Source organism: Pezoporus wallicus, unplaced genomic scaffold (assembly GCF_028554395.1).
Source record: "Pezoporus wallicus isolate ANWC-B61680 ecotype Strahan unplaced genomic scaffold, APGP_CSIRO_Pwel_v1 contig_5958, whole genome shotgun sequence".
NCBI lineage: Eukaryota > Metazoa > Chordata > Aves > Psittaciformes > Psittacidae > Pezoporus > Pezoporus wallicus.
The window spans coordinates 833,365-857,954 of record NW_026638491.1 but is presented as its reverse complement, the minus strand read 5'-3'; the positions used below and the strand labels follow the sequence as shown (position 1 = coordinate 857,954).

The window sequence follows — 24,590 nt, the reverse complement described above, 5'->3', positions numbered from 1 at the left end:
ATCAAATCAAAATTCACTAAGCAGAGAGACTTGAAGTCCCTGGAAGGGGTGTCTCAGAAGGCAGAAGAGTCACACTGCACTGCAGAGTTACTCTGCAGGAGTTACAGTGCAGGAAGCTGCTAGCACTGTTGCCTATTCTGTTTCCTGCTCACAATAACAAAAGGATTTCAGTCTCCTGAGCTGTCAGTCAAACATCTTTCATGAACACTGAATTCATACATAACGAAAACAAGTTTTCAGAAATACAGTTTTATTTTTATGAGGACTTTATCACCCGAGGGAATCAATATGACACTGCATTAACAGAGAGACGGAAGAGTCAAACTGTCAATTAAATTAATTTTTCCTTCTGCAGTACTGTCCATCCTGTGAAAGCATAGAAATGAAAACATTTTATACCTACACAAAGAGCAGAAAAATTATCAAAACGGTATTCTTCTGACCCCTGCTGGTTAAACAGTGCGAAAACCAATTCCTATGCAATCAACAGCTTGCTTCTATCAATTACTCTAAAATACCTGATAATCTCATATCCAAAAAAAAATAAATAGTTATATTCAGTAATGCCACTACAATTACATGGCAAACTCACTGGAAGATTCTGTAGTTATGAACATCCCTTACAGACAGGAGTATAAGCATTAAATCACTTTCCTTTTTCTTCAAAATTTAGCTTCATTTCTTTCAAAATCATGTTTATTCTCCAGACAGAGGGGAAAAAAAATATCCATAGGAACTAATTAAGGCCACCAATGGTCCAAATAAGAGAATATACTAGTCAATTTTAAGCTTGTTTCTAAATAGGAAGTAGAGCAATAAAATTCTGAAGTCATTTTCTCTCAAAGTCCAACCATCAATTAAGATTTTATTTTAATTTAATTAAAATAAGTGTGGAGCTTTTTTCTTTTTTTCCTTTTGTGTTGGGGTAGAAGTAGTGGAAAGTAGAGTGGAAAAAGACATTGCATAGCTGCTGCATCCTAACATCTTTTTATGATCCCTTCTACCCCACTCTGGTGAGACGCTCCCTCTGCTAAGGCCCCTCCATGCAGACAGACTGCTATACTGTTTCTAGTAAATTCTGCAGAAATTCTTACTAGAAGTTTTACGAGCAAAAGGTCGTGTCCACTCCTGGAGTGACAAGTTGTCTTCCAGACATCTCTCAAAATGTATTAAAAAAATGTGTAAAAGCAAAGTACTCCTAGTAATACAATGATGGAGGCTGGATCAACACTTAGAGGAAATGGCTTATAAAGGCAGAACAGTCAAAACATAGGCTTAGCTCACCAATTGTGTCTGTTAAAAATAATTTGCTTTAAGGGATTTTTCTCTTTTCTGAAAGTGTTCAGCATCTTAGACATCTAAAACTGTCCAAGAATAAGATATATACCAATGGACAACGGCTACATGGAATCCAAAAGTACAACCAAAATCCAGTTTTAACTGTAATTGGAGAGGTGGAATGGTAGGGGAAAAGGTCTCCTGACATAACAGGGACTACCAACTCTTCTGCAGATCATTTTTGACTTACATACAACTGATGTGAAGACAAAACATACACTCAGACTACTTATCTAGCTGCTCCAACATATTTTAACATTACTTTTCAGTTGTCAGAGCACAGAGAACTCAGGAGAACCATGGCTGGTAGGACTTTTTGTGGAAGAGTAGCTTGGGTTTTGATTTGGGGTTGGGTTTTTTTCTTTCTGGAAAGAGATTTACTCATTTGGAATCTGAATTATTAAAGCAATTTTATCAGCTTTAATTGTAGACTATAATTTAGAGAAGAAAAAGTAAGCCCTGAATAGCAACTATAGGAATACCACATCTTTCATGCTATTTTCTAATGCAGAAGCATAATGAAACAGAGACCCTCTGCAAAGTCAAAGGCTCTCGAACTTCCAAAGTTCAGCCTGACAGCACCGACAATTAAAACAACACACACAATCTCACACCCGGGAACAACCTAATGAAATGTTTCAAAACTATGCCCAAATGCAATGTTTTGAAAGAAAATGAAAGGGAAAAACGTGTCATTAACTAAGAATTTCAAAGTGGGCGTTGTTCAAAAAGACAGCATCCAAGTACCAAACATAATGCTTCAAGTTACTACGATCCACCCAGAAAGAATGATCTTATTCTTACAGAACAGATTTATATAGCTGAAGTGTTACAACAAATGTGGCCATGGAAAATACTATGTTACCTTCCTTTTTTAACCATTTCACAATGTTTCCTTCTTCCATGGTAGGAGACAGTGCAGGCATGAGGACTTTAATACCAGGTATACCTGTAAAACAATCACATGATTATCTAGACTAAATACTTTTTCAGTATAACTATGTTCTCAGTTAACTGCTTAATACAAACGAAACTAAAAGTGCATGAATCTGAAAGACACTTGAACAAGATTCACTATGATGCTCTTTTAGGCTTGCATATGAGCATGCACTCTAAAGAGCACCAAAGAAAACATGGTACTCAGTATAGAACCTGCATGTTACACAGAGAACAAGGCCAACTTCAGTATGCAGTCTTAAATAATACAAAATATTAAGCAAATTAAAATCTCTCTTACATAAAAATATGATATATAAACTTTGGCTCTGCTGAAGATGACTTCAGATACTTACCTGCTTAAGCTTTGATTCAATTTTTAATGGAAACTCTGTCCATGACCAAGATTTTGTACATTATTAAAAATATACAAACCAGTGTTTTCAAGTATCCCTCAGTTCAGCCTGACCTACTGAACTATCCTTCTGCAGATGGAAGTGAAACAGGGTTACATGACTCGGTCAACAGAGATGTAAACAGAAAAAAAACAGCTTAGCTTGTGTGTGGTGGGAGCCCTACTGTGTGTAAAATGAAAAAGCAGCTATAAAAAACAAACACTAGAAAATAAAACAAACAAACAAACCAGCAGCTATTTGAAGCATTACTTCATAGTGTATGATTCTACGACTTGTCTTCTCATTTCCTGCTTGTCAGGAAACAAAGGCTGAACATAAGAGATGTCAGACATAAGTAAGCCCAGAGGAGAGAACACACACACACACACACATACCTCAGTCCTCAAGAGAGGCCAAAACTGCTGTACTCAAAAGAAATCGCATTAGAGGTATTGGTATGTTCCCTGCTGATGAACCATGATGTGCTAGAGGACAGTGTAAGTAACTCCACTCACAAATTCCTCTGTGGTATCTACCATAGTTCTTCTTCCTAGTTATACAGTATGCCAGCAGTGCAACTACGTATGTAGCAGACAGGCAAGCACCTTCTGTCTCAGAGGACTTCTCCAACCTCAGGCTTCTAGTCATGGGCTTGCAAGCATGAAGACCGAATGGGGTGCAAATGTGCAGAACATATCTAGCCACTTGTTAGAACCTTTCTGACTCTTTACGAAGGGCTAGATACTCACGTCCTGATTGTGACCTCTGTCTCAATGCTGAACTGCAACATTAAGAACACCAAGGCAAAGTATGTAATCCCATTTCCCCAAAATTCAAATACTAAAAAAAGAAATGAGAATTCAGAGTATTGAATTCCTAGACCATAAACTTTGTTGGTCTTATTAAAATCCAGCACAGACACTACATACTCTTCTCTCATCCTCTTGGCCACAGGCTGTGGAATTATTTTCAGAATTAAAGCATATCTTAGAAATTAATAAAGCCCCCATGATACTAGCACTCTAAACTAGCACTCTAAAGCCTCCATGATACTAAACTCTAAACTGATGATCCACCTCTTTCACTGATGAACTTTTCCCATGTATAATTTATTCTATATATTATTCTATATATATTCTATATATAAAATATATATATAAATATATATATAGGGTTAGGGGTTAGGGCTAGGGGTTAGGGGTGAGGGTCAGGGTTACGGTTAAGGTTAGGGGTAGGGTTAGGGTAAGGTGGTTAGGGTTGGGCTTAGGGTTATATATATTATATATAATAAATAATATATATATTCTATATATATTATTCTGAATATATTATTGTATATATTTATACTATATTTTTTCTGTTGGGAAACCATATTTACATTTCAGGTTTGTCCTGGGTTTAGCAGTGGTAGACATTTTTTCCTTGTTAGTAGCCTATGCAAGTGCTGTGCTTTTGACTTTCAGCCTGGGAACAGCACTGATAATACCGATGTTTTTAGTTGCTGCTCAGTAATGTTTACTCTGACCAAGGACTTCCTGAGTCTCATGCTCTGCCAGGGAGGAGGGGAAGCTGGGAGGAAGCAGAGACAGAACACCTGACCCAAACTGACCAAAGAGGTATTCCATACCACAGCACATCATGCCCGCTATGTAAACTGGGGGCAGTTACCCGGAAGGGCTAGATCACTGCTCGGTCAGGCTGGGTATCGATCAGTGGGTGGTGAGCAGTTGTATTCTCTTCCCTTGTTATTTCCCTTATGATTATTATTATTGGTGGTAGGAGTAGTGGTTTGTGTTATACCTTTGTTACTAGACTGTTCTTATCTCAACCCGTGTGAGTTACATTCTTTTGATTCTCCTCCCCATCCCTCCAGGAGCAGGCGGAGGAATTAGGGGGGAGTGAGCGAACAGCTGCATGGTACTGAGTTACAGGCTGGGCTTAAACCACGACAAGGTTGAAATTGAGCAATTTCAAGTTTCCGCAGTTACATCTTATGTTTTTGTTGCAAAGCTTGGAAGATTTCTTGTTACAGAGCCCCTCCTTGTGACTGTCTATATACGGAAACAAGGTCAATTCTTAGCCTTTTCTTTCCTTTGACAAACAAAATAAAAAGATCTGAGAAGTTCAGTGTAGGTAAGCAACACACCACCACAACCTCTCAGGCCCTGCAGCACCAAATACTAGGCACAGCCATGCAGCAGATCACGTCAATCTGCTAGCTGACTGACTCTATTTAGTAAACCCAGACCTGGAAAAGTGGCACTACACAGCAGCAAGACCCATCCCATGGCAGGGGGTTCTTCCAAGGACAGGGCTCATGATACAGCCCATGCCTTGGCCAAGCACACTGTATCTCTTGTCATTTGATCCAGTATACCCCAGCAGCATTCTGTCATACAGCTTGTAATACAAGACATATTACCTTTCTGAGCTTTTAAGGGTAGTTCTGAGGCCAAATAAATATATCTTTCTAGACTGTTCTGTATGAGTAGTTTCCCAGAACCTGACAGATTTTTGAGGTTCTTTCTTTAACTAGCATATCTTAATCTCTATTCAGTTAGAGAACAGAAGTAGACACGTAGAAAGTACATTGTATAGAACAGCAGGATTCTGCCAGCATTAAGGCTTATTGTAATTCCATGGGAAACACCACCACACTTCTACCAGTTGCCGTATTGCTTACAGAAAGTAGCACTGAAAACTAAAAAATTAACCCCTTCCCTCTCTCCCCATTATCCAGAAGAAAAAGGGTAAGGAAAGAACCTAGAAGAATTCTGAGCTGAAAAGCACATCATCTTGAGTGAAAGTGCTTCTCATCCTTACTTCCAAGTCCTAAAAGTCACCATGGTGAAGAACTCAGAGAACACAGTACTGAAACTTCAACTAATGCACAATGCTTTAAGGGAATTAATTGTCCACCCATGTTCTGTAATTCACTAATGTTAATACATACAATAAAACTGACCTTGTCTGTCACATTGCCACAGGATTATGAAGGAATAAATCATTACATTTGTAGAAGACTACAAGTATTCAACCATATTTCAGAGATAAGGTAAAGACATTACACACATTTTTCCCATTACTTCCATTGTTATTTAATCTCTCTTCCCCCACCTCTCAAGTGGATGGACCTCAAGGCCCATCCTTGGTGCAATGCCCCTCCCACTGTAAGAGATCAGGATAGTGACTACCCGAGGAACCTGAAGTCTATGAGACCTGACAAGATATCCCAGAGTCCTGAGGGTATTGGCTGACATAGCTGCCAAGCCACTGTCCATGATACGTGAAAAGCCATGGCAGTCAGGTGAAGTCCCTGGTGACTGGAAAAAGGGAAACACTGCAGCCCTTTTTAGAAAGGGAAAGGAGGACCCTGGGAACTACTGACCTGGCAGCTTCACCTCTGTGCCTGGGAAGATCATGGAACAGATCCTCCTAGGAACAATGCTATAGCACAGGGAGGACAAGGAGGTGATCTGAGACAGCCAGCATGGCTTCACCAAGGGCAAGTCCGGCCTGACCAGCCTAGTGGCCTTTCTATGATGGAGTGACTACATCATAGAAAGAGGAAGAGCTATGGATGCCATCTATCTGGACTTCTGTATGGCCTTTGACATGGTCCCCCATAACATTCTTCTCTATAAATTGGAGAGAGATGGAGTATACAGGAGGACTATTCAGTAGATGAGGAATCAGTTATGGTCACATCCAGAGGGCAGTGATAAATAGTTCAGTGTCCAGATGGAGATCGGTGATGAGTGGTGTCCCTCAAGGATCCATACTGGGACCAATACTGCTTAATACCTTCATCAATGATACACACTGTGGGATCGAGTGCAATTTCAAAGTCTGCAAACAAAACTAAGCTGAGTGGTGCAACTGACATGCAACTGAGGGACAGAATACCATTCAGAGGGGCCTGGACAGGCTGGAGAGATGCACCGATGTTAACCTCAAGAGGTTCAACAACGCCAAGTGCAAGGTGTCCCGCACGTAGGTGTACTGGGACAATCCCTGGTATCAACACAGGCTGGGAGTGAAGGGACTGAGAGCAAACTTGAGGACAGGGACTTAGGGATAGTGGTGGCTGAAGAGCTGGACATCAGCCAGCAATGTGTACTCAAAGCCCAGAAAGCTACCTATCTGGTAGCACCAGGCACTCCCATCTCTCTGTTCCCTTGCACACAGCCTTTACTTCTCACCACCACCACCACCACCACCACCACCTATCTTCACCCCTCACTTAACTCTTACACACACACCCCTGCAAGAGGCCGTCGGCACGGGCACTCGACTAACAACGACGGGTGCAGGATGCACCCATCACTCACCCAGCAGCTCCCGGGACCCGTGCAGACACCTCCAGCCCCCTCGAGCGAACGCCAAGCCAGCGCCCAGAGCTGGCGGCCGCCCCAGCAGCAGCCGCGCCACTTTGCCACCACAGCTCACCCACAAGGAAGCCGCCATCTTGTTTCTCCTCTCGTCCCTGCCCTCCCCGTGCCGGGGCTGTCTCTCGCACTGCCTGAGCAGAAAAAAGATCGGCCCGCCCCTCACCCGGTACTGCCCCTTTCCCGCACACCAGACCCGAGGGGGGACTAGTCTGCACATCCCATCACGTCCAGCCCTAGGGTATCGCACGGCTCGGTGGTACACACCCGCAGTAGACAGGCGCTCAGCGGGCAGGCCCCGGGAAAGGGACACCCCCCCCCCCCCCCTCCGCCCGCCCGCCCGCCCTCCCGCCCACACGGGCGCCATGGCAGCCAACGGCATTGGCGCCAATGACCGGGACGCCGTGCAGGTAACGCGGGGCTGCCCCTTACCCCTCCCGCCCAGGTAACGCAGGGCCGCCCCCTGCCCCCCGCCAGCAGCTCACGGTCCTCTCGCCGGGTGGGAGGGACTGCTGGCGGCCTGACATGCGATAGTGAACCGTCATAAGCCTTAACCGGCGTGTCCGGGCCCCGCCGTGGCGCTTGGGCACTGCTAAGGGCTTCTCGCTCTCTCCGTCAGCCGCACTCCTTGTTGTTACATGCCAGAGAGCACAGAGGTGTTAAGTATTACACTTCCCGAAGTGCTGCCGGCTGGCAGTCCACCTGCAGTTACAGGGCTCGTGGCCCTTCTATTTGTGGTAACTCTGGGGAGTTAAGTTTGGTTTAGTTTGGCCTTTCTCTCTGATTGTTTGGGTTGTTGGGTTTTTTGTTTGTTTGGTTTTTTTTGTTGTTTTTTTTGTTGTTTTTTTTTTACAGAATCAACGGTTTGTGTTGGAAGGGACTTTAAAGTTCATCCGGTTCCAGTCCCCTGCCACAGGCAGGGACACCTTCCACTAGACCAGGTTGCTCCAAGCCCTGTCCAGCCTGGCCTTGAACACTGCCAGGGATGGGGCAGCCACAGCTTCTCTGGGCAGCCTGTAAATATATAAAATCTTGTCACAGAGATGAAAGAACCTCATCTTCATGCCTGTAACTGTCTGATAAGAGACAACAAGGTTAAGTTTTAGCAAGCAGTGCTTACTTTGGACCTTACGAAAATATTTCTAACCTGGGGCAGCTAAACAAATTGCCTGTGGAGTTTGTGACTCATGAGGTTTTAAAGGTGAGGTTAAAGTAGGAGCTTCCAAACCTTGTCAAACTCACCCCAGGCTGCCATTTCCATCCCTTCACCTTCCCAGCTGTTGATGGAAAGTGTAAGCACTTTCCCGTGGCATGCAGCCCCCTGTAGCAGCATCGCTAAGATGGAAATGGTCTCTCTGTGGGCCGTCTGTTCAGAGGGGCTGCGTTAAACAAAACCTCTGCTCCCTGTGATTCTAAGGGACAGGGAACAATCTCGAGCTCCTCACAAAATCCCAGTTCCATTTTGCTGTAGTCTTATGGTCTCACTTCAGACCATCAAGGATCACTGTCTTCAGTGTTAAGAGACACTGTGGTATTGGGGTGGGGAGAGGGAACAGAGACAACAGCATTTTTTTCTTAATGTTTCAAGCAAAAGAATTTTACAAAGTTAACTACCTGTCTCCCAGTTTTGGCGTGTGCTGGTTTTTTTGCCTTTTGTTTTTGTTTTTTTGCCTTTGTTATATTTATTCTGTGGTTGTTTAATCCCTGTAATGTACCTTCCCCCTGCTAAACAAGCATTCCTCTTGGAAATAGCCTTTTATGGGCGTAAATGACTAAACTGAGCACTAGAGCAGCTAGTCGCTTATTTAAAATAAAATAAAATCCTATTAAAGTTTCTAATTGCTGCAGTAAAAGAAAAAAAAAAAAACAAACAAAACACAAACCTAAAAAAGGCAAACCATAAATGATCTGTTTCATTTGGAGGTCTGTAGTTGCTTTAAGAATTGACAGTCTGTGTCTTAAGCGGAGTAAGAATCCACACCGCCCTGCTTTCCTGTCTCTTCCTTACAATTATTCCTTTTCCTCACTTAAAAAACTCTTTTTTGCATTATAGAATCCTTGTATGGTGCTGAAGGTGTCATAAAAAATAAACTGTTTTAAAGGATCATGACATTATTTTTGCAATTTTGGTTTAGTTGATGCATTTCTATGCTAAAGACAGATTTTAAACAGAAATCTACCAGTTTATTATTGGTACTTTTCTCACTTCATGTATACAGTGTAGCACAAATCTGGTCTACTACATCAAACGTATCGCTACATGGCTATTCAGAGAAACCTCATCATTATTTACTACCTGTTAGTATGAAATATCAACAGTATGATTTCATCTGTGCAGCCTGTGCTTACTTCTGACAAAAATCTATGATTTCTAAGCAATTTAGGAAAGGCAAGTACATATTTCAGGCACTTTATATTTACTGTAATATCTTAAAATATCCACACTGTAGTTCAGCTTTACGCCTTTTGAAAATTATCCTCAAACCTTTACAAATTGTGTTTGTTCTACAAGTAGACTGGGTCCACCTTGATTTTTGTTATATTGGATACACACTCTGTTCTGAGGTTTTGGGTCAGGAGGGTGGGTTTGTTTGGTGTTTTAAATCGTATCAGGTAAAGTAATTTAAATAAAATAGGAAAAAGCTCATTTTCCTTGAGCAACCACCATCTTCCAGAATGCGATAATATATTTTTTAAAATAGACTTGACTGCTGGAAATAGATTCTAATTTTTCTGTGAATACTTCCGGTCAGTTTCTGGTTAGAGATGTACCAGCAAATTTCTTTTCAAAAGAATAATGGGTTGAAAAATCAGTCACTTCCTTTAGTTCATGGAAATCTGTGGAGTTTTCATTGATACATAACAAGATGTAGAAACTGGTGGGCCAGTTCCTGAGTTGGAGATATGAAAAAAGAGACAGCCAATGGGATCTGTACTTCAACTGTAAAATCAAACTTAAAATACTGCTAATTGAGATTTGACAAAGAGTAATCCTGTTGACTTGCCTTCTGCTTTCACACATGTTTACTCCCAGGCTTATTATAGCAATTACACACTCTTAATTATGGAAAGAGGTGTCATTTTTATCATCAGCAATTTTAAACATGAAATAGTCAGATTTTTGTTCTGCTAGTTTATGTTTATGATTAGTATCTACTGATCCTGGAAAAATACTGTTAAACTCTGAGGATTGATTTATAATCCTGGAATTCTTCAGCAAAACAGTCAAAATTCCTTGATTATATTTCATATGTTTTTGCTAAAGTAGCTTCTGGTTTTGTACTTCGTAGAATTATTTTAGATGATTTATAAAAGTGGTGAAAAGCGCCCGTGTTATCCCATTAATATAAATCTTGCAGTAAATGCCTAGATTCATCCAACAGGGAAAACATAAACAACTGTGGGAATGTTATAATTTTTTTTTCCATGGCTGTGTACATTCAATAAATAATAACAATATAAACCTATTTAGTATAAACTTATTCCATCAAAAGTAGAAGAGACATCATTTTTCTTTGAAATAAAAAATAGTGGTTGTAATACCTAGGTTAGGAATAGACAGCAATGTTATTTTGAAGAATAATAAAGCAAGATACTATGGGACTCAGTTTTGTGACAGGGGAATTAGGTACAGCTATTAATTCTGTATCAATAAATCAGAACAATGAAAGAGCGACCCATAATTTACACATAGCTGTGCTTGTTTTGTGTTTGTAAACATACAACATGTGCATTAATGCCTGTGGCAGGGTTTGGAACTAACTGAGCCTTAAGGTCCCTTCCAGCTTAAACCGTTCTGTGATTCTGTGAAGTTTGAAGTATTGATCAGGTGTAATGCATATAAAAAAAGAATTCTGTGAGAGTTGCCTGCAGTAGGAGGGGACTGTATTTGGTGACCTAAGGGTTTAGTCTGCCTAAAACTATTACATTTTTCTGTTGAAAGCAAAGCAAGAAGCCCATCTGATGTGCTTAATTTCTGATTTCTCTCACACACCCATATAAGATACAAACCCATCTGTATTGCTTTGATAATGGGGTGGAAATCTTTATTCTATCCCAGGGAGATAAAATGTCATAAATAAAATTGCTGCTTTGTTTCGCTGTTTACTTCCTTACCTCGTGGGTTCCGTCGTATCAGGATCTTTGTGAAAGAACATATGATTTTTATCTTTATACTGGTACGGGGGGGGGGGCGAGGGAGAATCTCACTTTTTGTTTTCTCAAATAACCTGAAAGAAATACTTCAAACAACATGCAAATGCATATATTCAAGTGCACAGCATGAATTAAAATAACTTCTCATGGTTTTCTCTGTGTATACTGGTTATATTTCTTACGTGAATGAATCCAACATGAAAAATGTTTAATTTTGTAATGTAGCACTCACTTAATCAAAGACCACTGCCTGTTAGGTACAGCTTTTTTGTTTTGTATCATCAGTACAGAGTAGCGTTTAGAATTTCCATTAAATTGTTTTGTCTTGTACTGTAAACCCACTCTGGTTTAGATGAACTATGTGATTAATCTGTGACACTGCAGATACTTTGGTTAATAGATATTTATTGATGTACTGAACAGTGGAATATTGAAAAAAATAAGAGCTTTTTTTTTCTTCTGAAAGAAATATTAAAAAATGCTATTTGCTTTCTGGCTAAAATGCATGTGAGGTAACCTCACATTGTAAAAATATAGGAATGTGAACTTCATCAAATAATTTGCTTGTGTTTTCTATGGTATTTTTGACTGCTATGTAAAAATACAGAACAGAAATAAAGTCTCTTCTACTGAAATTTGTAAGTTAAGCAAAATAAACCTACAGAAAACTGATTCAATTGGAAAAAAAAATAGTAGAACTTTTCAAAATGGTAATGTTAGATGCATTTATTTTTCTTTTTTTAATAGCAATAGTCTACAACCTAACCTTGCTGGGATAAGACCTGTGGGCCACTGCACTTAAATTTGAGGTGAAATCTTTTCTGTGAAGGATAGTCAGACATGCATTTGGGGGGGGGGGGGGGCTTTTGTTTGTTCCTTTCAAGGTGTTAATGGCTCCTGCAAAGCATAAAGGGCATTGTACAAACACGCAGTCATGTTGTAACTGAAGTTCATAAGCATAAATCAGACTGTCATACTGCACTATAAAAGTACTGTCCCCTTAAACTTAATTTCAGCTTTGAAATGCTTAGATTTATGATGTTTCTGATGAGTTTTAATTATTTCTTTACTTTTAGGAGAAGTTACATCCAAGAAATCTTATCCCAGATCTTTGCAGACTGTTTTATGGTTTAGGCTGGGTAACAGGAACTGGTGGAGGAATTAGCTTGAAACACGGGTGAGTAAAGATAGAAGAAAAAGAATGTGATGGTTAGAGGGGGGGTGGGGGTGGCTGTGTTTAGTAATTGGTGAGGGCATTTCAGTAGCATGAAAAATGTTTGAATGTCAAGAGTGAGCAAGAAGGTAGAGGAGAAATGAACAGTATGACAAATTTTACCATATAGAAGGGTGGTAGCCAGTCTGAATTAGTCACTGCAGTCCCTTCAAATAGAGATAATCTTCACAGAGTGTCTTTTTTTTCTGTCTTTTTCCTATCTTAGTTTAAGGTAGATGAATTGTCTTTAAGGGAAATTGTATTCCGCCTTTTTAATTTCATTGACTATGGAATTTAGGGTGGGTTACACCTGGCACACAGCTTTCAAATGCCTGCAGTTAGATGAGGTGGATCCCACCCTAGACATTTTGCAGGCAGGACATTTCCTTTAAGGAGGAAATTACTGTTTGGCTGAGTTAATTTCTAAGGAGATATTCTTAAAATATTACTAAAGCAGAACAGGTAACAGCAGAATATTTTTTGGTCTGTATCCACTACTGAGAAGCACCAGTTTGCTTTTTAAGTTGCTAGTCTCCCCATGTTCATACTTTCCAGGCTTTCAATGGAGACAGAGCGTCTCTCAGTGGCCATTGAAAAAGGTGAAGTCCTCATTCTTCAAAACACCTTGCACAGTGCCTGCAGTTCTCCCCAGTCACAGGGTGTAGTGACAATCTAACTTGAAAGCGACCGACCTCTCATTTTTCTGACATACACTTGCATACAGACACATACAGCCATTGCTATTCAAATATATTAGGGAGATACATATGAAGGAAAGGCTCTAAATGCTAATATTTGTGCTATTCTGATGGCTTTGTGCAGGTCATTTCACTTCCCTGCTTGATCTTGCAAGCATAGCAACAGCAGTAGTTGACAGGAATAAGGATTTTTTTTCTTGTTTTTAAAGTTCTTTGTCTATGGAAATATATTTCTAGCACTAATTTCTCATCAGTAGCTAAGTGTAGTCTATATTCTTTGTAATTTCAGTGTGATTGATGTTGGTTGTGGCAAGACAAATGGTGTCAACGGAGAGCACACTGACATAGTACAGTTTCCCCCAGCAGTTCTATAACTTGGTTGCGCAGACTACACCAGAATACGTATTTGAGTTGGTTTCAATACTGTACATGGTCTTGGAATCCATGTGGCTGTACTGTTCTATACCTACAATAACATAAGTGTTTCAAAATTAATAGCTATAAGGCAGAGATCAGACTGGCTTAGAATTGTTGCATTGGAAATAATGAAAGAATGATTGAAATTTGATTGAAATTGTAACAACTGTTCTTCTCAGCTAATTCTAATCAGCTTTACTCACTGTGTAGTTTGTATCAACTACCCAGAGCAAAAATGACAATTCAGACATGGGATAATATATTAAAAATGGATCTAGAATTCTGTGTCAGGTGTTCTGTATTTCAAAGGTATCATGTATTTTGAAAGCTATATTTCATCATCAGATTTTCCATTTATGATTTAATTTCTAAATTTTTTGATTTCTAAAAAGGAAAACATAATTTTAAGAAGAAAATGCATGGCTTTCGTTAGAAACCAAATTACCATTTGAATTCTCGGTATGTTGCACTTTCATTCATTTTGCTCATGCAAAAAATTTACGACTATATGCAATGTTGGCAGTGTTAATTCATGAATGTTAATAACTACAAATATAAAGCCATGTTTTTATGTGATTCTGAGCCATTTTACCACTGTGAAGAGTAAATCATCCTAAAGAGCTGTATTTTTTGAAGATTTAGAATCATAGAATCAATTAAATAGCAAAAAAGGCCCATAAGATTATTGAGTCCAGACATAAACCTAACACTGCCAAGTCCACCAGTAAATCATGTCCCTAAGCATGTCTACATGTTTTTTAAATACCTTCAGGGATGTTGGCCACCAGTTCTGTGGACAGCCTGTTCCTATGCTTGGCAACCTTTTCAGTGAAGATTTTTTTTTCTAATATCCAGTCTAAACCTTCCCTGGCACAGCTTGAGACCATTTCCTCTTGGTCTATTACTTCATATTTGGGAAAAGAGACTGGCCCCACCTCACTACAGCCTCTTGTAAGGTAGTTGTAAAGAGTGATAAGGTCTTCCCTCAGCTTCCTTTTCTCCAGGCTGAACAATCCCATTTCTCTCAGCAGCTCCCCTCATAAGACTTGTGCTCCAGACCCTTCACCAGCTTTGTTGCTCTGCAAGTGTCCAGAAATTTCTCTTGTCCAGAAATATAAACATCTCATGTTCCTTAGAAAGTGTGTCTGTAACTTGACTAATTATTCACTAGATGTCTCTGTGCTCCTGAATTTAGTATGTTACTGCTGAAACCAAACAGCGATTACAATCAAGAGAGATAAGGGTGCAAGGGGGGGGGAACGGGACATGACTAGGAAGGGGAAGGTTGCTAATATCAAAATAATTTCAGATTGCATCTTAAAATCATCCTCATTTAAATAAGTAATTTAAAGTCTTAGCAAGAACTGATGCAATTGGAATTAAATTTCAGTCATTTAATTGTGTTGAGTTAGTGTTGTCTTTTTATCAATACAGCTAATATAGATGCATTAAAAAAACTATACAGTTATAACAAAAATGTAAAGTATTTATGTTGTAGAATGCTACAGATAATATTGTTTATAGGTAGCCTGTGGATTTTTAAGTAGTAGTTTTGTCACCTGTTTTGTCAATCACTGTCTGCTTGCGATTTCTCTAGTTCCTTTTTTATTCTGAATTCTAGGGGTATGAGTTTGGAATTATTGCAGGTGGAGGCTAGGTGTTCATAGGAAAAACAAAGCTGCTGTTCCTGTGTGCATTTTGGATCTCATCTTGTTGAAAGCAGTTTTGTACTCCTTCAAGTTAGAGATTTCATATGCCCTTGTATGATTTGGTACTGTTTTGAAAACCATCTACATGTCAACCTATAGAAAGAGCAAGAAGGTTATTACGATATGAGGAGCCAGATTTTCTGTTTACTTTTCAGTGGATTGAGAGCTCCAGTGCCCATGCAGTTGAGCAACACTGTCTTGATCATTTTTCCCTGTCTGTAACTCTTCATAGGAATGAAATCTACATCGCTCCTTCAGGAGTCCAAAAGGAAAGAATACAGGTATGTTCAACTGTATTTTTAACACAGAGTTCATCTTGAAATAGATGAAAGTACCTTTGTTCAGAGTTTCATTTTTTCCTTATGTAAAGTTAGAAACTTGTTATACTATTGACTGCCTTATTGAAGCAACTGAGGGTTTCACCCAGTACTCCACTAGCATAGCAAGCCAACATGTATTCAGTGGCAAGTGTAGATTAGTCTTGATGGTCTCTTTGCTTTAAATTAATGCAGAAGACTGTGAGGTTTGAACATCATTAAAGTCCATCTTTATTCTTCGTCAAGCTTGAAAAGCTGTCCAGATGTCTGGCTGCAGTGTCAAGTTACAGTGGCACATACATAATTAAGCATTAGCACCTCATATCTATTTATTTTCATTTAAGTGATTACAAATCTTTGTCTTAATATTCCCAGTAAATATATAGGCTCTGCCCATGAAAAGGTGACCTTGTCTGTCTGCCTCCTGTCCAAAAAAAAACCCTAAGTATAAGTGGAGGGGACAATGGTAAATGGTAACTATTTTGTGACAGCAGGAACTCCCCCAGAATACAACAATATGTGAAAGGACTTTGTTGCTTTATAGATCTGAGGGTAAATACAGTGAGAAGTTAAAGGAGTCTCTTCACTGATAGAAACTTGAAGCTTCACAGCAGTCCTCATTGGGGATGTTAGCAAGTAAGGCAGATGAAGGCACGTAAGATGATATGGCAAGATTGTGGTGGTCTGTTTTTTGCTAGTAGTAGCAGTGAATTCAGCACACTAAGGAAATCTCTTGCAATTGTATTTCCTGCTGATACTTAAAATAACATTAAACAAGAAAGTTTTATTGCTGCCCTGAACAATTCTTTGTGCTCTTATGAGTAGCTGATTGAGGCAAGGGTTATATTCATGTACAATTACTAAAAGTAAGACTTTAAAAAATAATTTATCAAGTTAAATATATTATATGTAGGTTTAAATCTTGTCCTTTGTTGGTTCTTTAAGGGGGAAAGGAAAAGTACATCTACATTTCCTTTATCAGTTACTACTTTTCCTTTTTATCTGTCTGTTATTTAAAAACAGACTTTCTTGACAAAATTTTAGGTTTACGAATATTTGCTTAGCAGCAGTCTGAATAAAAAGACCTAATATTAATTCACATTTCATGCTATGAGTAAGTAGTATTAGAAGCTAAGATAAATGTGGTGTGTTACAGCACTTTTACAAAGTTAAAATCACATTCTGTATTAAATACATGGTGTATATGTTTTATCTCTGTAGAAGGGCTCATCACAGCTCAAAATGATTTCTTCTTTCATACAGCCAGAAGATATGTTTGTTTGTGACATGAACGAACAGGACATCAGTGGTCCCCCACCGCACAGGAAACTGAAGAAGAGCCAGTGCACACCTCTTTTTATGAATGCTTACACTATGAGAGGTGTGTAGCAAATGCTTTTAGTTCACTGATGACTGAAACACTATATCTACAGATCCACAAAATCGATATTCATTATATTCTTTACACATGGAAGTTACAATGAAATAAACACAAAACTCTAAAATAAATTGATTTGCAAAGGAGTATGTACAGTGGAAAGTAATCCATGGTAACATCCTGTGAGTGTAATTTACATTTTAATCTTCTCATGTAGCTATACCTGTGATTGTCTTTTTGGCACTAATTTTTAGTGCAGTATATTGGTAGGTTGGGCAAGCAGTTGGAGGATTTACAGCAATTTTATACCAGTAGTTCTGCCAATTCAGCAACTATGTTTTAGATCCTTCTACAACACTTGGCTGGGATCAAATGTTCTGGATTACGAAAAAAGGTGAAAAAACTACAAAACTTTTTCTGCAAGCAGACAGTAATAGACAGCTTTTGCTGTTGGCTCAAATTTACTTCTGTTACTTTAGAAAGGATTTAGAGAGTCTCTTCTAACCATCCCACACAAGAAACTTACATGTGTACCCAAGGAAAACTCATTTTGTATTTTTGGCAACATTGCACCTTTGTAAGTAAATGATAATTATTGTCTACCTGTCTTCCATCATTTCCATTCACTTCAAATATTTATCGTTATCAGAATAATGGTAAATACTTGAAATTAATCAAGTATGTGAAAAAGATTTTGTTAATAGACATGTTTTATAATTAATTCTAAAAGTATATTTTTGTCTTCTTTTTCTGTTCTTAGGGGCAGGGGCAGTGATCCATACTCATTCCAAAGCTGCTGTTATGGCTACCCTTCTTTACCCAGGGAGTGAGTTCACTGTTACCCATCAGGAGATGATAAAAGGAATCCAGAAGTGTATTTCAGGAGGCTATTACCGGTACTTCTCTATATTTAAGAAAAGAGGCATGCTGTTTGATCATGCGTTTTCAGAAATATAAGTAGATGACAAGTCATTTGAGTTACATGTGTTAAGAGTATGTAATATGAAGTATTAGGAATAAGAAGTAAAAACATGTCTGGAATAAATCAGTCACTGGCTTTCCATAAGAAGGTCCCAAGCTTATGAAAGGGATCTGAGATATAATCTTGTAATGTCAAGGCTACAGCTGTCTGTTGAGCTACAGAAACAAACCAAATAAAGAGCTGTGTCCTGACAAATATCTCAAGAACAGAGATGTGAACACATCTGTACGGTGTTAAACTGAAACTGGAGCCAACCAATGTTAGGCTGGATTGATAACGTGCAAACTGCATTTGGGTGGGCTTCACATATCACTGCCTCTGCTAATTGAGAGTATGTTGAGTGGAGGATTTGAAATTTTACTTGACAGACTTTGAAAGAAAATTCAGAATAAACAGCTCATTAAAGATAATGTTACTACTTTTCAAGGATGAGCTCTGAGGTAAGTGCAGAGTTATTCCAAACTCACATTATGTGTGATGGCTTGTTTTGAGGACTCCACCCACAGTGTTGAATTGGGATCTGCAAACAACATTTCATAGAATCATAGAGTAGTTAGGGTTGGAAAGGACCTTAAGATCATCTAGTTCGAACACTCCTGCCATGGGCAGGGACACCTCCCACTAAACCATGCTACTCAAGGCTCTGTCCGACCGGGCCTTCTACACCGCCAGGGATGGAGCATTCACAACTTCTCTGGGCAACCCAATCCAGTGCCTCACCACCCTAACAGGAAAGAAATTCTTCCTTATATCCAGTCTAAACTTCCCCTGTTTAAGTTTTAACCCATTACCCCTTGTCCTATCACTACAGTCCCTAATGAATAGTCCATCCCCAGCATCCCTTTAGCCCCCCTTCAGGTATTGGAAGGCTGCTATGAGGTATATAATATGTAACAATTAGGTGAAAAATTGAAATGCTAAATTCTTTCCCCTTTTTTATGTTAATTTTTGTAACTATCTATTGCCCTTTGGCAAGGGAGCAAGCCATTTGTCTGGCATGTGATTTTATACCTGGGCACATTTTACTCAGTTTTAGTTGACTTGCCAGCTATACTTCTTTGTCGGCATTAGCATTTGTATTTTTAATGTGGCAAAATAGACCCCTGATAGCAAACTGTCTAACAACACTGTTTTTAAAAAACATCCACAACAATTTTCTTCTTTGGATGTGCATTTTGAATTCTCAAAAATTCCTAAATGTTAGTCAGGAGACATTGTATTTATTAGATTCCGTATCTCTGAGTTATCCTGAGTCATGCTGTTAATTTACCAGAAAAACTAAAGAAATAGAGTTCCAGATTACATGGTTCCTAAGGATATATATGTGTATACTAGACTGACTGCACTGTCTTGCTTCACATGGCTCCCCATTGAATTCAGAAGAAATTTGGTAGTACAGAATAGGATCTTTCAAAAAAGGGATTGACAATATATTGTTTCAAATTACATTAACCTTTTCTGGAAGCTATCCAGGAAAATGCTGCAGGTAGGATAATCAGAAGTGTATATTAGCCTAAATATGATCCTAGCGATGCCAGAATAATTATACCTTTGACTTCAGTAGAAAGAGAACTCTATCTGAAGTAAATAGCTTTGAAAGTCTCAGGCTGTCCACAGTATTTTATATGAAGATTTGGCTAAATGTAGGCTGCTTATATTTCAATAAAACTAAAGAGATACCAAGTATTTTAGTCATTCAGGGTCTCCATGGGGGTTTACAGATAATGGTTTGTGATAAAAAGCTTATGTTATGATTAATAATCAGTTATGGTATTTATATCTGCTTCCAGACTCACATTTGTGTAGAAAACAGAACCTAGGAGACCAGTATCTTAGCTCATTTGGCCTCTCTAGTAGCAAATACTCCAAATCCAATTTTAATGATCAGAATATGTAAGAGTCCAAGTAAACCTACAAGAGCCACTTAATTTTCTTCATTCACTGTTTGTGTAGACTTCCTTGGGAAAGCATCAGCATTGAAAATTGTAAGAGATAAAACTTCTTAATTTTCTGAATATCTGAATTGAAGTACAAGCTGTATTATTTTTACTATTGCTTCCTCTCTGTTTTATAAAGTAACTACTACTAGCATCCACTCATGAAATATCTGTGTGATCTCAATGATAAATCTGAACTTGAGCTGGGGACTTATTAAAACTATTTAAACAAGTTTCTGCCAGTGTTAATTAAGATTCAAGCAATGCCAAATATCATAGTCCTCCTTCAGAAGAAACTCTTAGGCAAGTTCCACTGAGTAACATGCATCATCTTGTCTTTGGAACTAGGGTTCTCAGGCTCTCTTAAGTTCACATGTAGCCCACCAATGACTCCATCACGGAGAATTTATTTTTCATGTGTTGACTCTACTTTCTATTTATATGCCTTAGCAGGACAGTCTTATTTCCAGGGGCTTTTTGGACTACCAAAATTAATTTTTTTCTGCTCTCCAGCAAACAGTTTAATTTCCTTCTTCATGATGTGATTCCTTTAAATAATTTAATCTGAGATAAAACTTGTAGGTGATGCCAATACAGGATGAAGAGTCTGAAAAAGTTGTAAAGGGGCTCAACTACGAAGTGTTATATCTGAATAGCTGCACCTTATACATTAAAGTGGTTTTCTCTTTTTGTGCCTCAAGTATAGCTTAGATATTGCCAGAATAATGTGGGTTTGGGAGTGAAAGGTGTTCCTGAGAGTTCTTAGGTTACAGGATGACTCAGAAGAGAAGAGCATAAAGTCACTAGTGCTGAGAATTTAACATCTTTGCGCAGAGAATCTGTTTCTTAAGGAAAAGCGTCGTGCACCCAGACACAGCATTTTATTTAAACACATGATCATTATTTTTTCTTTTAGGTATGATGATACACTAGTGGTTCCCATCATTGAGAACACACCAGAAGAGAAGGATCTCAAGGAAAGAATGGCACGTGCAATGGAAAAATACCCAGACTCTTGTGCTGTATTGGTCAGACGTCACGGAGTTTACGTATGGGGAGAAACATGGGAAAAAGCCAAAACGATGTGAGTAGAATTTAGGAATATCTTTTAGGTATCTTTTGCCATTATACCTCAAAATCTTAATAATGACCTTAATGTCAACCATGGACAATGATTCAGAACATTAAGTTCTGGCCTCACTGAATGTATAAGGAGCTTTAGCCATGGGTTCATTCACGATACCACCACATAATTTTCCTTTCATATCAATGCTGGCTGATAGGGTTGCCAACATTTTCCTTTCACAGGGACAAGTCCTTCCTCGTATGATACCTGCAGGCAATCTGTGCTTTTATATGACACCAGCCAATACTGTTTGATTAGTCTTCCCTAGTCCCATTTTTGGAATTTACTTCCTCATTTGCTGATGGAAATGCAGCAAATCAGGATCATGTAGCAAAAATGATGAGCGCTTCACTTACAGCAGTAATGGAAATAAATGGTAATGGGGCTGTGCATTCAGACATTTACATTGGTGATGTAAAGCTCAAGGAAGTAAATCACTACTTTTTGAAAAACATGGCAAGACTTGGGCCTTACTTTACATTTTCCTTCTATTTTCATTTTAATTCTAGGTGCGAATGTTATGATTACTTGTTTGATATCGCAGTGCAGATGAAGCAGCATGGGCTAGATCCTTCAAAACATCCAACAGGAGAAAACGGAATCTTATAAATGACCCCAACATTTATATTCAGGTGTGAATTTATCTATAGAAATGATCTCTTTGGAGGGAGAGACTATACATGACACCATTACTTCAGCTTGCTTTCCCACTTAGGAAGCTTCAGTGTTGCACATCTCCCCCCTCTGCTCCATTTCTGCTGCAATTGTATTTGTGCCTGAAATAATGCTTATTTATCACAAATGCACCAAGAAGATATGTATTAATAGTTAAGTGTGTGCTGTGTGTATTTTAGCATCTATGTACTGCATGAAGTGCAATTGCTTTTTAAAACATAACTGTATCAAGCATTCCTATGGAGACAGGCTGAGAGAGCTGAGCTTGTTCAGTCTGGAGAAGAGAAGGCTCCATGGAGACCTTAGAGCAGCTTCCAGTGCCTAAAGGGGCCATCAGGAAATCTGAAGAGGGGCTTTGACAAGGGCCTGTAGTGACAGGACAACGGGGAATAGCTTTAAACTTAGAGGGGAGATTTAGATGAGACATCAGAAGAAGTTCTCCCCTTTGAGGGTGTTGAGGCACTGGCACAGGTTGCCCAGAAAACCTATGGCTGCCCAGTCTCCCTGGCAGTGTTCAAGGCCAGGTTGGATGGGGCTTGGAGTAACTTGGTCTAGGGGAAGGTGTCCCTGCCCTTGACCTCTCCCATGGCAGGTGGTTGGAACTGCATGATCTTTAAGGTCCCTTCCAGCTCAAACCATTCTGTGATTCTGTGAAGTTTGAAGTACTGATCAGGCGTAATGCGTACAGATTACATATCAGGCAGCTCTCTACATGAAGGATCCCTGAAATAATTCTCACATAAACAGTATACTGCTTGGTATGGCAAAACACAACAGTAGCATAACATTTCAAAGTCTTAGACACTTCTTCCTGAAAATCTAAGCAAGTTTAAAGATACCAGTGCTGAGATTATAAAGGAGTTGTTAGGCCAGAGTGGTGGTCTAATTAAACAGGATGGGCCACTTGTTGCACAGTTGGCCCATCAGATAATCCTCTCCACCCACTGTGGTTGCATCAGAAGAGATGAAAAATGGCTGCTCAGGCAGCGTGAGCCCAGAACAGACAGGTACTTGAATCGCAAGTATGTATGCCCACACTACAGGAGGAAGCAGTGGGACAGGAGCCTTGCTGTCAAGTGAGTCTCTGCATGAACAGGTATTTGGAGTGCTGCCACTGCATACAGTGATGAAGACATGCTGGTTACCACCCCTGCACAGAGCTACTTCTCGGCCCACGAGAACCATCCTAAAATTGCTCCTCTGCCCCTGCAATTGAATAGATCGGGCTAATATAGTGGCACTAATATTCCTTTGCCTATTTCTTATGACCCAATGTCTAGTTTGAGAATATTTTGACTTGTTTCTCCTACACAGGTTTCTTACATGATGGGAGTTCCAGATTTGACCTCGCACTGTTAAAACCAGAAGGGGGTGCTGTTACTCTCAGGTGGCTGACAGATCTTAGCGATCAGTTTTTATTGTAAACACATCCAAGAAGAAAAGGAGAGTTAAAACAAGCAAAGAAACAAACAAAGCTGAACAATTATTGCTATTTATCCTGGCAAATGCTACAGTGGGAGGAATGAAAATTCAGATGCAAGAAATGATTTTGAAAAAAGACTGAGAACTAATGGGACATTTTGTTGGCTTTAGAAATTCATATTTCAACAACCTGCATTTGTTGATCCTGCTATACTGCAGCACCACTGAAATTGCTCTAAGTCTCCATTTCTGAAGGTTATAGTAGCCTTCATTCTTGAGAAGAAAGTGAGGACAAGCCCTTAATTAGAAGTTGAAAGCATTGTTTGAACTGGTGATTTGTTGCCATATTAATAGGAGCTTTTTCTAAAATTAAGCCTGTATCGTGTATTTTTTAATTCTCTCAATTGTCATTATAATGAGTAGGAAACAGTTTTATAGCGTGCATTTGGAAGTTGTTATTGACTGACTGCTCTGGGTCTTGTCTGATTTTTACTTCTTCAAGTTCATTCCCTTTCAGTAAGAAGGATTTTGTTTATTACAACTTTAAAACAGCATTTTTATGACCTATGATTAGCCAGCCTAAGATAGATTTAATCAAACTGCTTATTAAAATACATTCTCCCAAATTTCTGTGTCTTAGTGTCTTCTTTCAAAATATCCTGGGCTGGAGACTTGCTCCCAGTGACATCAGTCTAAGCATCAATTGCCCAACTTTCTGATGGAGTATTGAGACTCTAGTCGCAGGTGTGAAGTCTGACAGCAAAGATCCCTTCTAACGCAAACCATTCTGTTAATCTGTGATCCATTTTGGCATTTTTAGACACTTATTTGTCAGTGGCAAATTTTTCGCAGTGATTCCACATCTTGTGAGTGGATGTAAACAGTAGTAAGAACGTGAATGAAAAATGTTACTTTTTACATCAGAGTGACTTTGGACAGGCTGCATACTCCTGTGCTCCACTTAAGCACAAAATGCATCTCTAATTATTTTCAAGATTTCAGAAGTGCAACTGCCATGAAGGGAAAGTAGATTGCATTTCTCTCAGCTTTTTTTCTCTTTGGGCATGCTAACAGCAATACTTCTTGATGTGACAATCCACTTTGTCTTGAAATCTAGTTGCCAGCAAGTGACTGTGATCTTTAATTCTTCATTTAAACTGCTGTATTTCTGTAAAAAGTAAATTCCCATTTATTCATCAACATCTGATGATGCTGACAGAATAGGATGTAATTATGTCATTCCATAATACTGACATTTTGTAAGAATAAAGATGATTTTACATTTGGTGGTACTTTATTCTGCATGTGCAATGACAAACTACAAAATACTCGAAGGAAGGGTACTTTTTGCTAGATATATTCTTCTGCAGCCATGTTAATTGCAAATAGCCACTTCCTCATCCAACTATAATTTGCCACTCTGTAAGCTTTCTAAAATCTGTGTGAAATACCAAATTTCTGTAGTAATTGGTAAGTTCTTTCATATAGGATTCCGAGATGCTCA

At 39.1% G+C, this 24,590-nt stretch overlaps 2 protein-coding genes across 3 annotated transcripts in view; one reads left to right on the top strand and one right to left on the bottom strand.

Annotated features, from left to right (window-relative positions):
• The window catches only part of PDHX (pyruvate dehydrogenase complex component X), a 32,864-nt gene extending 25,628 nt beyond the window's left edge, over positions 1 to 7,236 (bottom strand). Inside the window, exons 1-2 of one of the 2 annotated variants that reach the window (XM_057410934.1) lie at positions 7,001 to 7,236; positions 2,204 to 2,287 (exon numbers count right to left, since the gene is read on the bottom strand). In XM_057410934.1, coding sequence (XP_057266917.1) covers positions 2,204 to 2,287; positions 7,001 to 7,136 — 220 coding nt within the window. In that variant the 5' untranslated portion in view covers positions 7,137 to 7,236. The remainder of the gene's footprint in view (positions 1 to 2,203; positions 2,288 to 7,000) is intronic. The other variant, XM_057410933.1, reaches the window with a different exon arrangement.
• A 172-nt stretch (positions 7,237 to 7,408) lies between these two features.
• APIP (APAF1 interacting protein) lies at positions 7,409 to 23,712 on the top strand. Its single transcript, XM_057410935.1, has 8 exons — positions 7,409 to 7,467; positions 12,289 to 12,389; positions 15,482 to 15,530; positions 16,830 to 16,947; positions 17,705 to 17,840; positions 20,780 to 20,947; positions 21,499 to 21,621; positions 22,979 to 23,712. The coding sequence occupies exons 1-7, from the start codon at positions 7,423 to 7,425 to the stop codon at positions 21,596 to 21,598; spliced, it is 717 nt and encodes a 238-aa protein (XP_057266918.1). The 5' UTR covers positions 7,409 to 7,422; the 3' UTR covers positions 21,599 to 21,621; positions 22,979 to 23,712.
• The last annotated feature ends 878 nt before the right edge of the window (positions 23,713 to 24,590 follow it).